The sequence below is a fragment of the Marmota marmota genome, unplaced genomic scaffold, assembly GCF_001458135.2.
Source record: "Marmota marmota marmota unplaced genomic scaffold, marMar, whole genome shotgun sequence".
Classification (NCBI taxonomy): domain Eukaryota; kingdom Metazoa; phylum Chordata; class Mammalia; order Rodentia; family Sciuridae; genus Marmota; species Marmota marmota.
The window spans coordinates 5,206,692-5,221,009 of record NW_026000102.1 but is presented as its reverse complement, the minus strand read 5'-3'; the positions used below and the strand labels follow the sequence as shown (position 1 = coordinate 5,221,009).

The window sequence follows — 14,318 nt, the reverse complement described above, 5'->3', positions numbered from 1 at the left end:
TCGGATCGTCTTCCAAACCACATTCTGGAGCACACCCGTGACTGTGCTTCCACTGATCCATCAGGTTACTGAGAGCTGGGCCAAATCACTACGATTGTGGGTTTGTCGGTCCCTCCACACACAGCCATCCATCTGCCTTTCCTGGAGCTGTGTGAGCAGCTCAGGGATGGAGCCGCTGTCCTCGTACACTGCCTGCCTGGTTACTGCCCAGCAGCCTCCTGGACCCTGGACCTGCATTCGCCCTTCATCTCCCGTCAATGCTCATGTCATTAAGCTACATCCTGTGGTGCCAGACTCTTGAGCATGACTTCCCACCTTCTACTGCCCACCGCAAGATGCAGTGGTGGTCAGAGCCCAGCTTGGTCCCTTAAGAGCCATGTCACCAACCAAAGATGGGACAGCCAACCATCAATACACAACACATCAGGCACGTTCCATCCCTGTGGTTTGAATCCACTCACCCAAAACAAAACCAGAAGGGAAAAAGCCACTGGTGTCCCCCCTTGGAGGACACAAGGGAACATGCCATTATTATATCCTGCCTTTCCTGTGCACACTACACCTCAAGGTGACCAGCCGATGGGGGAAGCCTGAGTCACAGAAGCACTACAGTTGGGATCCGGAATGTCCTGTGTTGAAGGCTTGGTCCCCAGTGCAGCAACCTTCAGAGGTGGGGACCTGGAGAAGGGAGTGGTCACGATCTGACCACATCAGTGGACAGTGCATTCATGGTCATGACTGAACCCACTCCCGGGAGTCGCAGGCTGTGGGGCCTAGCTGGAGGAAGATCATGGTGGGCATGCTCTTAAAGGGCACCTCTCGTCCCCAGCCCCTTCCTGTTTCTCTCCCTGCTTCCTGGCTTCCAAGAGGCGAGCAGCTCTTCCCTGCCACACTCTTCTGCCATGAACTTTTGCCTCACCTCAAGCCCAAAGCAAGGGAGCAGCCAGCCATGCTCGGAAATCCCTGAAACTGTGAGCCAAAATAAACCTTCCCGCTTCTCAGCTGTTCTCCTTGGGTAGGTGTCACAGTGACGAAGGCTGACAGGAAGCACCCAGCCGGCACACAAAGGTGTTCCAAAGCAGGATGTGTCCTTGTGCACCCTCCAGCAATGACTGATAGCATGCGACAGTCGTGATGGCTGCTGCTGTACCAGAGGAAGAAGCAGCCGGGTGTCACAGTGCTGCAGAGACAGAGTCCAAGTCACCCACTACAAAGAATCCTTGACAAAAACAAAACCATGCACCCAATCACACATGGATCCCTGACTCAGGAAAAGAGGGGACAGAGAGACAGCCTTAACTTCAGAGCCTCAACAAAGTCCAGACTGGGGGATGGATGCTCTGCAGAACACCTCTTCCACAGAGAAAGGAAAGAGAGAGACGGGATGGTGGCAGCCACCGCAGACACAATCCCCAGGGCAGCACACAGGTGCACCCGTTGCAACACATAGACAGGAGTTTTGAACTAATATTTTAAAAGTTATGAAATTATTGAGGAATTCTTAACATCAGCTAGATATTTCATGATATTAAGGAATTATTTTTTACTATGACAGCATAAGTTTTCAAAAGACTCCATTGTTTTATGGAGGAACATAGGAAATATTTACAAATGACTTACAATGACTGGGTGGGGGAGGCCCAGGGTGGGTGCAGTTGATGGGTGTGGGTGCACTGGCCGTGCATGGGCTGTTTAATGATGACATGCACACAGGAAACTCGGTGCAGGCCTCAGCAGTCGCACTGCACAAGCACTTACCAGTGTCAAAGGAGCCGTCTTTACTAATGGGAACAAGGACGTGAGACAGGGAGCCGGAGCCCGTCTTCCCCATCCCAGCCAGCTCCACCAGCTGCAGCCGTGGCGTCGTGGCAGGTGGGAGGCGGTAGAACTGGAACGTGAAGTACACGGACTTTGGCCACGGAGCTCCTCGGTGATCCTGGGCCACTCTGCACCCAACAACAGCTCTGATTAATCAGGCAGCCACAGCAGAGCGCCTGGGTGGGATGTACGCTTGCCCAGGGACACAGTCACTAAAACAGCTTCACTGTGGCCTCAGGAGGGCCGCAGCCACGTCAGGCACAGTGAGTCTCCTGGCCTGAGGGTGCTGCCCCAGAGCTACCCTGACGTCTGGGAATCAGGCAAACGTCATGCACATTTTAATTAAGGAGAGAAGCCTGGGCAAAGCAGGGCTCCCTGGCACTCAGAATGGTTCTGGGTGGGTCCTAGCCAAAGTAAAGTAGAATCAGATGGCAGTTCAAAGGTTCCCAGCACAAAAAAAGGAGACGGGAATGCTAATTACCTGATTTGATCATTACACATAGTATACGTATATCCCATCATCACACTGCACCCCATAACACACACAAGTATGTGCTAATTATTTTTTTTAACGAAGAACAAATTAATCAATTAATTTGAAAAACAGTGCTGCTAGGTCCAACAAGTCCTGAACACAGCATCTGCCAGGTCAGAGCCACGTCACAGCTACTCTTCAGCACAAGGAAGCAGGGGCGTGGCAGACTGGAAACTCAGCCGCTACCTGCTGAAGGCAAGAAACTGCAGCACTATTTCATTGCTCTGTAGACAATCCGCTTCTTCCCTTTGAGAGTCGAAGTGCACGGGATCCGTGGGACTGACAGCTTCGGCAGGCCGCTTGCTGGCATCCAGAATCTCAGGAAAGCCGGAGGACTGCAGGAGAACCATGGTGGCTCTGGAGAGCTGGCTGCCAGAACTGAAACAGACACAGTCCTCAGCCAGCCCACGGGAGAGGGGCGGAGATGCTCTTCTCCTTCTCAGAGAGCTGCTAATCAAAGGCAGGTGTGACAGAGGGCACTTGCCTGGCCCCACCCCTCCTGGTGCCCACCTTACCTCCTTTGCTGGGGTCCCACGACAATGGGGGCATGCAGAGGGGTGAAGGGCAGCTCCTGCAAAGGTTCAGCAACAGGGGTTTCCAGGACCAAGGGAGTCTGACTAAGGTCGGCTTCCAGATGAGAGACCCCGCCCTCCAAAGGAAACTCCTGCTAAACAAAATGGGATTCCAGGTGAGGCCACGGGACCCCAACCTGCAGCCACCAAGGATGCTCAGCTCTAAGGGGGCTGATGACTACTGCCTCTGTAGGGCTGTCAGCCTTCACCACCACAAGCACAGGAGGCTCAGTTATATTGTAACTGCAGGTGAACAATGAATGACTTTAGTATAAGTATGTTCCATCTAATACTTGGGATATGCTTATGCTAACACATTATTTGTTTTGCTTCCAAAATCTTAACCGTGACTCCTTTATTTCTCATGATTATCTGTAAGTCAAGAAACAGCAAGAGGGGCTGGGGTTATGGCTCAAGTGGTAGAGCGCTCACCTAGCATGTGTGAGAGGCACTGGGTTCGATCCTCAGCACCACATAAAAATAAAATAAAGATATTAAAAAAAAAAAAGAAAGAAACAGCAAGAAAGGAACCACCAAGTTTATGAACAAGCCAATACCACTGGGGACATCTGATGCCTGAGATGGAATGTTAACGTCAAATCTCAGAGCTGGCCCGTGCGTCTGGATGCTGCTCTGGCCCCTGCCAGTCCTGAATCTTCTAGTTATTCCCTCTGAGGCAGGTTATCTGGGTGGAGGGGACGGCGGGACTCCAAGCCCCCTCTCCACTGGATCACACTCGCAGCTTCTGCTGAGCAGGGACAGCTCTCACATGATGTCTCAGGCAAAAATAAAAAGACAGCAATCGCTTCACAAATGGGGAACTGCAGGCGTGTTTCAGAGCAGGGTGGCACGGACGCTCACATCAGGAGTGCCTGCTAATGCATGACCGGAAGGGACCGTTTTCCTCCGTGCTACCAGCGTGAGACCAGAGGTGCAGTCCGCAGGACCAGCTCTGCAGGGATCCCCACAGTCAGGGGCAGCAGAGGCTATTTCGGCTCCACCTGAACCCTCCCCTAGCGGCCAGGAAGGCCCAGCTCAGCCTCCTCCTCCACCCTCTGCCACCTTCCTTCTCCTTTCACCAACAGACCCGCCAGCAGCTGAGCTCCGCTGGCTCAGGGAAACCAAGCCTGAGTCAATCACCCACCGTGGCGAGAACCACATCTTTCCCCATTCTCCAGGACAGAATGTGCTTCTCCATGGAAGCACAGAGGGACACAGTGGCCCACCCCACCCATCCCACAGCCCACGTCTCAGAGCCTACTGAGGTCCTTGTCACCTCACCAAGGACCAGCACAGCTCAAAATCCCAAGGCCTGCCAGCAGTCGGGGGGATGTGAGGCAGGAGGCAGCATGGGGGGCACTTACTGCCTGGGGCTGGGAGCCCTCTGGTGACCGTGGAGTGGCTTTGGCTGAGCGGCACCGAGCCGGGGACTGCGGGGAAGTCACCAGCTGGGAAAGTGACAACTGGAAGGCAAGAGAACTCAAATCAGCTAATGAAACCCCCTACACTCACACACAGGCATGCGCACACACACGACACAAATCCAGGGGAACAGAGGACACTCAGAGCCAGCTGCAGAAGAGAGCAACTCCACAGCCTCCTGGTCAGCAGCTGTGTGCAACCTAGAGCCTCTCCTAAACTCCCCTCAGCACACAGACCACGATCTGAATGAAAACACATCAGTGAGGAGAAGCAAGCAGACGAGGGCAAGAGTCTCCACTCCAGGGTGGACTGGGCTAGACCCTTGGGCTTCACTTCTACCCCTGGACTGGATACTTCCAAGCTCCCGTCTGACCCAGTTACCTATGTCCCTGTCCTGTGAGCCTCCCACCAAGACAGTGACTATACAGGCAGCCGCCACGGGCTCTGGAGACAGATTATCCCACCACCTCTTTATCATGTGACCTTGTGAAGGTCAGCCAGCCTCTTTGCCTCAGTACCCTTACTTGTAAAAAAAAAAAAAAAAAAAAAATGATGATCATGGCACCTGACCTGCAGGACTCCTGTGAGAATGAATGAGAATCCATGGCAAGGGCCTGGCGTGGGGCCTGGCACATGGCAGGCCTCTAGAAAGGTTTATGTTTATATTTGGAAAATGAATGCCTGGAAAAAAGGCGGGGCGGGCGGGGGGGGGCTGCACTCTACTGGAGATGCTATTTCCAGCACACGCTGCTGTGGGATGCTCACTTTCAGTGGGGACAGCTGGCACAGAGGCCCAAAGGAGGTGCCAACACAGAGAAGTCAGTGAGAGAAGAGCTGGAGAAGGGAGGTGAGCAGGATGGCAGGGCATCCTGGCAGCATCTGCAGGGAGCCAGCAAGACCACTCGTCCTGCTAAGCCCCCGAGACCAGGGGGCACTGTAAGCCCTCCCTGCCTGTGGCCCTGAACACTCAGGGCGACGTGGAAACCGCTGCAGGGAACATGCCAGATTAAGCCAGCGGGGGACCAGGAGGCAGTCCACAGCCGGGCATCTCCAGCACACAGATGCTCCCCTGGGGCCCAGCTCCCAAGCTGTGTGCCCCACACTAGAGCCACTTCCTGCAGACAGCCTGGGTCACCAAATCACTTGACTTTTCTAGAAGTCAACTTCCATGCAGCATTAGCAGACAAAGTCACCAGGAAGAACAAGCCAACTCTGACCTCAGTCAAAATCATGCCGCTAGAGCTACCCAGGGCCACGGGGAGCACCCTGCAGCTCAGTACACCACAGCCATATCAGCCACCGAGCATCAAGGCCAAGCCTGGAAGAGCCCTCCTCTGCACACCGGCCCACATAGGTGCATGCTGACACACCTGTGGCCCTGAGTGCACCCGCATGTGGCCTTGGCCCTCTCTCCTGGCCGAATAGGTCAGGGAAGGGTGAAGACTATACCTCAGTGTCTCTGAAAAAAACAAAAGGCCCTCAGTACTAAGGGCATCTCCACCAGCAGACATGACTGCCAGGAGAGCATAGCATGTCCTGGAGACACTACAGAGACCTCTGATGGCAGCAGGAAGCCACCACACCGAGAGCCCCACGCTGAGTCAGCGTGTCAGGATCAGGCTACGTGACAAGTTGGGAAGGCACCAGACGCCCCCAGCCAGCGGGCCCCACCTCAGGGATGAGAAGGAGGCAAAGAGTGCCTTCAGGGGTCCACTGGGGCTTATTCTGGAATTCTGAAGTGGATCCCGTCAGGCCTGGACTTACCCCCGGTCCCACAGGCGAGTCCTGGGTGGCCGCAAGACCCCGGGGTACTGGCACAGGCACACCTGGGAAGAAGCACAGGAGCCGTCAGCCTCGGGGGTTCAGTGCAGCCGATCTTGACACCTCTCTCCACTCTGTCGACACTAGAGCCAGCAGCAGCTCCAGTGCCGTCCCAAAGCTCAGCAGTTTGCACAGAAGGTGGCGGACGCTCCACGAGGCTCCGCTGGAGATCAGACTGGAGCGAGCCTGCCGTGCTCCGCCTCACATGCTCTGCCTACCTCCTTCCTCCTGAGCTGTGCAGTCTAAGTGTGGCCCAGTGACACAGGACAGTTCTTGGACACTTGAGATCTCTTAACACATCCGCTCTGCTCCCCATCAGTGTTCAAGGTTCGCACACGTTGCTGTCTTGGGAGAGTAGGGCTCCCGGCTCCCTGGTCCAACCCACAGAGACGACAGCCCAGATGGTGGCCCCGTTAGTACCCACTGGATACTTTCTGGTCCCTGAGTCCTGTTTACTCCAGGGAGCAGCAAGCTGGGCTTCCCAAGGCCTGCCAAGGAGGGTGGAGGCCGGCTATTCACACCATACTCCTGGAGCAGGCGGCGGACAACATCTTTGGCATTGGAGAGGCCAAGGCTGCTGCCCGAGTGCCTGCGGCCACCTGCACAGCGAGCGGCCTCCCGCAAAGCCCCCGGAGCCTGCCGCCTGCCGCAGCAGGGGTGCTTCCAGGCACACCCACCCACGGCCACTGACCCTCGTATGCTCACTTCACGCACGCCTCTGCCTGCCCCCACTGTGGTCACCACCTTCCGCTGACAGTGGAGCCCAGCCTCACAAGGCACCTCTGTGCCCTGGCCCCGAAGGCCAGGTTGCAGCCAGCACAGGATGTGAGCCTTGGGCATTGGCCTACAGTGAGGCCCTGCTGCTAGCCCTCAAGGGACAGTTGTCTTCAGGCTGTGCCCTGCCAGCTCACTGCATTCATCTTCATGGGGACAGACTCTGCCCACCCCCTGAGCTTCCAGAATCACCCAAAACTCCTGAGAAATCAGGCCCTCTCCCCAGGGTCTTGCCCAGCCACATGTGACCACCAGGCTCGCCCCTGGCTCCCCTCCCTGCGGCCTTTGCTCCCCAGGTTCCCACGGGGCCTACATGTGCCATGAGAGGTTAGGCAAATGGCTCTTTCAGACGTTCCTGGATCCTGTCCTCGAGGGCACGCAGCTCGGGGCGGGCACATGTTCACAGTGCAGATGCCATCCACACAGAGATGGCCAGCAACTTCCTGTCCCAGTCTGGACCACAGCAGAACACAGAGACTGTGTCCAGAAGGACCAAACACAAGAACAGCACCCAAAGGAGCACCACCAGGCCCACTGGCCCTCGAGCTGCTGGCCCCACCTGGGCTTCCACAGTCTCTTGGGAGGTGGCCGGCTCACTGCAGGCTGAGGCCCTGCTGGAGGGGATGGCCAGAGGGAGCGCTGCAGCCCAAGTGACCTGACCACCCAGCCCGCTGAGGCAGTGCCCGCTCAGGGGCCCTGTCCTCTGACAAGCCAGTTAAATGGGGTTCCCAGGAGCCCTCAAACAGTCTTGTCAGGAGAGCCTGCAGCTCCCGAGTGCATTCCCCTGCTTCTGAGGGAGCAGGCAGACCAGCCCGAGCCTGGCTCCCAGGAAGGCTCCCTCACCAGGAGCAGCGGAGGGGTGCCGCCGACCCCACCAGCCCCCAGCTGCACCTCTCCACAGGGTCCTGGGCATCTGCTGCGACAGACCCCCCCCTCCACCTGCTAAGAGAGCCTGCAGCGAAACAGGACGTCTGCCAGAGCACGTCTGCTTTGTTCCACCCAAAATGGGGTCTCAGAGAACTCTGCAGGCTGATTTCGGTAACGAGGAAAAATTGCAGGAAATGGTTCCATTATCTTCAGCTAAGAGAAGGCCGGCACTTAGGAGCCGTGCTCCGAGCATCCTGCAGGCGAGGAAAACCTGAGTGTTGAGAGGCTGTTCCACCGAAGCACGCCGAGCGTCCTGTGCCCTCCCCCAGTCTCAGATTCAGGCACGATGCGCTATGGGTGTTCAGGTGGTTCTTTATATTGTGACTTATTATGCAATTGTACCTTCCAAGAGAGCAAAACAGCCTAAAAGAGGGTCCGGCAGTCTTTGGAAAAGACACCTGCTGCAAGCCCCAGGCTAGAGGGTCAAATCCACACCCCCCAGGAAAAATGGGCTGAGAGGAATACACCAAGACCACAGAATAACTCGTTTTCGAATCTTTTCATCTTAACACTGACAAAGTGGCCACTGGTTAAGCTGCTGCTTCCTGCCCAGAGAACACCGAGTGCTCAGGCAGTGCCCCCCCAGACCTCCTGCTCGACGGCAAGCCTGGCGGAGAAGCCCAACTCCCCCAGCACACCAGTGTATGCTGGGAAAGCAAACGGGACCCAAGGCAACATGTGTGTGCACAAGGACACACGAGCAGGTGCCTGCCTGTGCCCAGGGACATGTGCAGAAACACCCAAGACAGAGCAAGAAGAGCAACACCTTGCAAGTGCACCAAGAGCCCCTGAAAACAGGTGCCTAAATAAAAGCTGGCACATGGCCATGCAGGACAGAGGAGGTCAGCTGGGCAGTCCAACATGTGAGGACAGCAGGACAGGTTTAAAGTGAAAAGAGCGAGAGGCTGACCACTCAGAGGGTGTGACCCCATCTACATTAAAGAAAGAGAGGGAGGAACCGTGTGGCAGGCTGCCGTGAGCCCACTGAAGCTGCGTGGCCTGCCAGGGGCTCTCCCTGCACCTGTGCATCAGCGTGTCTTCATACAGTACCTGTAGGACGTCAGTTCAGTGGTCATTAGCAGAGCTGAGAGACACGCCGGCTAAACCAATGACACCAATTAGCAGCTGCTTCTCCCCAAAGAGTGCAGTGGAGGCCGGGCTCCAACCCCAGGGCCAGAGTCAGTGTCTGGTCCAGCACAGACTCTGTTCAGGTAAGTGAGCTGGACATGAAGAGGAGCACAGGGACCCAGAGACGCACTTTTCCACAGTCACACTGAGCAGCTGGAGGCCACCAGCACCAAGAAGGGGCAAGAGGGACTAAATCAGTGGTTCATGACACTGTAGTAGATCGCTGGCCGGAGCAGCCCCTGTTAACTGCTGGAGACAAGGGAGACCCCGGGCCCCCCGGCAGCAGGTCCTGCCTCCCATCTGAACACTAATTTTCCCTGACACTCCATTACTCTCCAATCAGTCTCCACACGCCACAAACCGCTGTCAACGAAATCTCGACAGTCCACTCCAGTTATGTCGGGTTAGTCTGCAAAGCTCAGGCACCCACACTTGACTCAACGCAGACCTCAGGAGGCAAGACGACCCCAAGCCAGGCGGGCACATGTCCCACCGAGTCACACAAAGACCCAGGCTTAATGCAGCCTCTGTCTTCTGCTCCAGAAAGGAGCGCTCCTCGCCGGTGTTCTCCGACAGCACTGTGGATGAACAGAATGGCAAAGGCTACACCATGACACCATACTCAAATTCCAGGCAGCGAGAACTCCCAAGGTACCTGAGCCCCTGTACCCTGGCCTGTCCTCAGCAGAGGTGGTCCTGATGACGCATGTTGAACAGAGAACAGTAAAGAACTCTGTTGCTCAGAACAGCCACATTAGAAGCACAGCCAGAGGTCTCTCCAGCCATGCCCATCAGCCCCGCTCACCACCATCCCACAGGAAGCAAGCCGGTGCAGGGCTCTGCTCCTCCAGCAGGTGGCTCCACTAGCAGCACACAGGGACCAGGACCAGCGCACAAGGTGAGCCCCCGCAACCCCCGCATTCCCAGGTTAACCACAGGAGGGGGACACCAGGGGAGAGGGGCTTGGTTTCTGCCTCCTGAACTAGGGAGCTACTGAGTGACCATTTGTCCTCTCTAGCTGGACCCTTCTTGGTATGCAAATTAACACACACAAAAAAAAAAAAGTTAAAACAGAAATAAGGCAAAGAAAGGAGAGTGCTTTCCCACCTCTACCTCCTACGCTCACTGATCACCTGCCTGCGTTGCACAGCCACAGCAAGACATAAAGACCAACAGCTAAGAGGACAGGGGGGCAGCCTCTGGCGTCCCAGGCTGGGGGCACAGAGCCCCTCGACACAGCAGGAAACGCATGGAGGCAAGGCGCCCTTTCTGGAGACGTGGGTATGGTCCCCTGGGCATCTTCCCGAGGGCCTCATTGGGTAGGAGGCCTCACTGGACTCTTAACCCACAAATCCAAGCTGCCTTCCTGAGACGCCTGCAGCTGAGGGAAAGAGACCGCAGCAGGCGGGCCAGGGACCTGATGGAGGAGAACATTCAGTTTGCAGAACAACTGCCCAGTACCCTCAGGTGACTAAAGGGCCAGTTACCCCAGGGGAGAGCAAGATCCTGAAGGAGGAGTGGGAAGGGGCAACCCCAGGAGGCTGCTGCCTAGCAGCTCGCAGCAGCCCCTGCCAAGGAAAGGCCACGTGGGCAGCAGAGGAGCCTGTGGCCACACAGCAGGGTGTGGGGGAGGCACCACTGTCCCAGACGCATCTGTGGGATCTAGAGAAAGATGCCCAAGAGCAGTTTCCAGCCACCAGACTGTAAAAATAAGGATGGGCACTCGGGATGTGGCTCAAGTGATAGTGTGCTCACCTGGCATGCGTGAGGCACTGGGTTCGATCCTCAGCACCACATAAAAGAAAATAAAAATATTGTGTCCACCTAAAACTAAAAAATAAATATTTAAAAAAAAAATAAGGATGAATCCCTCTTTAGCAGTACCCCAACTAAAGGGCTTTGCCCCTACTTCTAGATAAAAAAAGTCTTTCTTCCTCAGACTCTGATCACAGGAATGGGAAATGGGGGAAATCCAAGAAGAGATAAAGGGAGACATGGCAGTGGCGTGGGTCTCCATGCTGAGCGCACACAGACCACAGGGAGCCAGGGGACAGCGTGCCCCATCTTGGTGGACTAGACCCAGATGGACAGGGGATGTTCCACAGCCTGCCAGAGCCCTGCACCCGGGCCACCTTCGGGGTCAGTGTCAAAAACATCACGGCCCTCACCAAAGCCACACCCACCCTGAACCACACCCTGGCTGTTCTTCAGCAACCTGGACGCACACGCCCACAGTGACCAAGGGTGGCTGTAACTCTCTCCTGCCGCTGTGTGACTGACTGGATTCCCCTGAACCAGGGTCAGCCAGTGCTGCCTGTCGGAGAGGACATTCCACCAGGAAGAGCACGGCAGGCAGGCTGGAGCACAAGGGCAATTCCACATGTTCCAGGAAACACGACAGCTGCACATGTCTGACAGCTCCTGCTACAGGGCTCTTTTCAAAGCTTTAAAGCAAATGATCCAAAATTCTGGTACCCCTGGAACATTCAAAAGCAAAATATGGGTCAAGGAAATTCTAAAGTTTATAAAACATAACGACGGAGTGCCCTCTAGTGGCTCTGTGCACACTCTCTCCCTGTAGGTGATGAATAGACCTCTGCTCCCTGGCAATTTTATAGGAAAAATAAAAAGGATTATTCATAATGGAAAGCCAAAGCACCTCACTTAAAGTGACAGCCACATATCGTTAAGACTTCCAGAGGAGCCGTACAAGTTGGTAAAATATTGAAGCAGGAAAGTTTCCATCATCAGTTAAGCACTCGTGGCTGTTTGAGCCTCTTAGATGGGTCTTGGGAGGCAATGTCTTCAAATGCCTGGAACCTGAGCTGGAGGCGATCATATTAACACAACACGAAGGCAGCAATAAATCCAAATTAAATAAGCCAAATGAAATCAGGTTCCATCCGTGTGGATCAGCAAGTCCCACAGCAGCTGAAGCACACATCGTGCTACTATGGTTCATCTGCACGGCGGCTCCATTTCTGACCCTTCCAGTAACCAAAGAGGACACCTCTCTGCAGAGGACGTGAAGATAAATCTCTAGGTAAGGACCTACAGGTGTGCACCCAGTGGCTCTGCATCTCAGGCAGTCTCACTGCTGCCCCGTGTGCCCAGGAGAATAACTCGCCCCTCTGGCCACCAGCATGGGGATGAACTGCAAGCCGCTCTGTGGGGGCCACTCTGTGGGGGCCACTCTGTGGGGGCCACCCTGAGGCCCCTCCCCTGCCCCACAGCACTGCTTGAGCCCTGAGGCCACTCCCCGCCCAGGTCTAGAGGGCTGCTGGAGGACAGGCCGCTGCTCCCTGTGGGAAGGACAGAACGGCAGCTTTATCGTCTCAGGGACAGCACGTGAGTGTGAGGACCCAGCCGTGCCTGACATCAGCTCTGCCTCTGAGCTTCCTGTCAAGGGATGGCCAAGGACGCCTCTCCTGTGGGAAGACAGGCAGGACTCGAGTGCCTACTCATTGACAACTTTGCAGTGCAGCAATGTCGGGAAGGGCCCAGGATGGGGACCTGGGGCTCGGCCCATCTTCCACAGGGCCACCAGCCCCTGCCAGCTTTACTCTGCCCAAACCCATGCTCTCTCCTGATGGCTTTCCTTTGGGGAATCACCCTCCAGCCCTTGACCACACAATAAGGGACAGGCCCAACCTCCACACCACAAGCGACATGTGACACAGGACCTTCTGTCCCCAGCCAGGTCTCCATTGGTCATTACAGCGTGCAGGCAGGTGACACTGCAGAATGAGGGGCTCTGTCTCAGGACTCTACGGGAACAACTGGACAAAACAAGTGCTCTGCTGGAACCCCTAATCCCAGGGAGAGCCCTGGAGCTCCGGGGTCACCACGGAGAAGGAAGCCACGTCTAAGGAAGGAGAGCTGAAGGGCCGGAGGAGGACAGGGCGGCAGCATCGTCTCGGGGACAGCACGTGACTATGAGGACCCAGCCGTGCCTGACATCAGCTCTGCCTCTGAGCTTCCTGTCAAGGGATGGCCAAGATCGCCTCTCCTGTTCCTTCTGAGTTAAACTACCCTAGCGCACACAGGAGTTCTGACCAGACACCTCTCTCCATGCCGCACTGTGGCCAGGACTCTACTGGGTAATGCAAAGTAACAAGACAGCCCACGGGGAGATGCTCCACGGCAGTCTAGGCTGCACAGACACTTGCCTCTCATCTCCTCTGTGCATGAGAGAGGCTTCCCAGTCCCCTGAGCCTGGGTGGGCACATGGCTACGTGCAGCCAACAAGGTGGAAGGAGAGCAAGTGTCACTTCTGGGCCACAATCCTCGCTGATGGAACAAGGTCCTTTCAAGGCCTCCCTTTCTGTCTGGCTGGTGAACAGCAATACTCAAGATGGCAACTTCCATGTAGGTCCATGACAAGCAGAGCCACCTCCAACTGCAACCAGCACATAGTAAAAGATAAAGCCTTTCGTTTTAAACCCCAGATTTGGGGATTATTTGTTACCAAGCAAACCTGACTAACATAGTCCAAAAATAGCAGACAACATGCTATTATAAAAAATAAACAGCGGTATCTCCAAAGGCCATGGGATGCTAGAGAAATAAGCTCTGTCACAGACAAGACCCTCGAGCTGAGCTTCAAAGACCAGAAGTTTCCATAAGAAAAGGCAAGAAGGGTTTAATAGATACATATATTTTTTAATGTGGGGATATTTAAAACACTCTCAAATTCTGAAAGCAAACAGGGCTGGCATGCAGCTCAGTGGTACAGTACATGCTTACCATGAATGAGGCCCTGAGCTCCAACCCCTGCACCAAAAAAAAATAGCAAAAAACAAAAAACAAAACTATAAAATGGGGGCCCAAACTATACTTGGAAAGAAAACTTAAAACTATAGAACTTTTACTATTAAACATGATAGATGGGGGGATAGGGAAATCGCTCAATTGGTAGAGTGCTTGCCTCACCTGCACAAGGCCCTGGGTTCAATCCTCAGCACACACACACAAAAAAAGTGGATGGGAAGGATGAGAAATAATTAAGCTTTCAATTTTCTAAAAACTTGAAGAAACTGAAAGGATGGAATTAATATAGAGGCACATAAAATTAAAACTGAATTGATTAGAAATAAGGATAAAAACAGAAACTTAAAGGAACCAATCAGTAAAACCGAGTGCTAGTTCTTTAAGAAACTAATGACGTCTGGGAAGAGCCCAGTGTCAGGAGGACACCAGAAAGGAGTCTCATCACAGACTCAAGTCAGAATTCTAGAACTGAGGGCAACTTTATCCCAGCAGCTCTATACCAGGTGAGGTCAGCCATTGCTCCAAAGGATGTGTGTTCTGAAAGTCAGCTC

General features: G+C 54.8%; 1 protein-coding gene across 14 annotated transcripts in view; it reads right to left on the bottom strand.

Annotated features, from left to right (window-relative positions):
- The window catches only part of Nphp4 (nephrocystin 4), a 91,860-nt gene that overhangs the window by 33,063 nt on the left and 44,479 nt on the right, over positions 1 to 14,318 (bottom strand). For 13 of the 14 annotated variants that reach the window (XR_007340809.1, XR_007340810.1, XR_007340811.1 and 10 more), the window contains 5 exons: positions 6,112 to 6,173; positions 4,290 to 4,388; positions 2,869 to 3,020; positions 2,540 to 2,731; positions 1,759 to 1,946 (listed from right to left, as the gene is read on the bottom strand). Coding sequence is in view for 11 of the 14 variants with exons in the window: in XM_048783737.1 (XP_048639694.1) it covers positions 1,759 to 1,946; positions 2,540 to 2,731; positions 2,869 to 3,020; positions 4,290 to 4,388; positions 6,112 to 6,173 (693 nt within the window). In the remaining 3 variants the exon portion in view is untranslated. The remainder of the gene's footprint in view (positions 1 to 1,758; positions 1,947 to 2,539; positions 2,732 to 2,868; positions 3,021 to 4,289; positions 4,389 to 6,111; positions 6,174 to 14,318) is intronic. The other variant, XM_048783736.1, reaches the window with a different exon arrangement.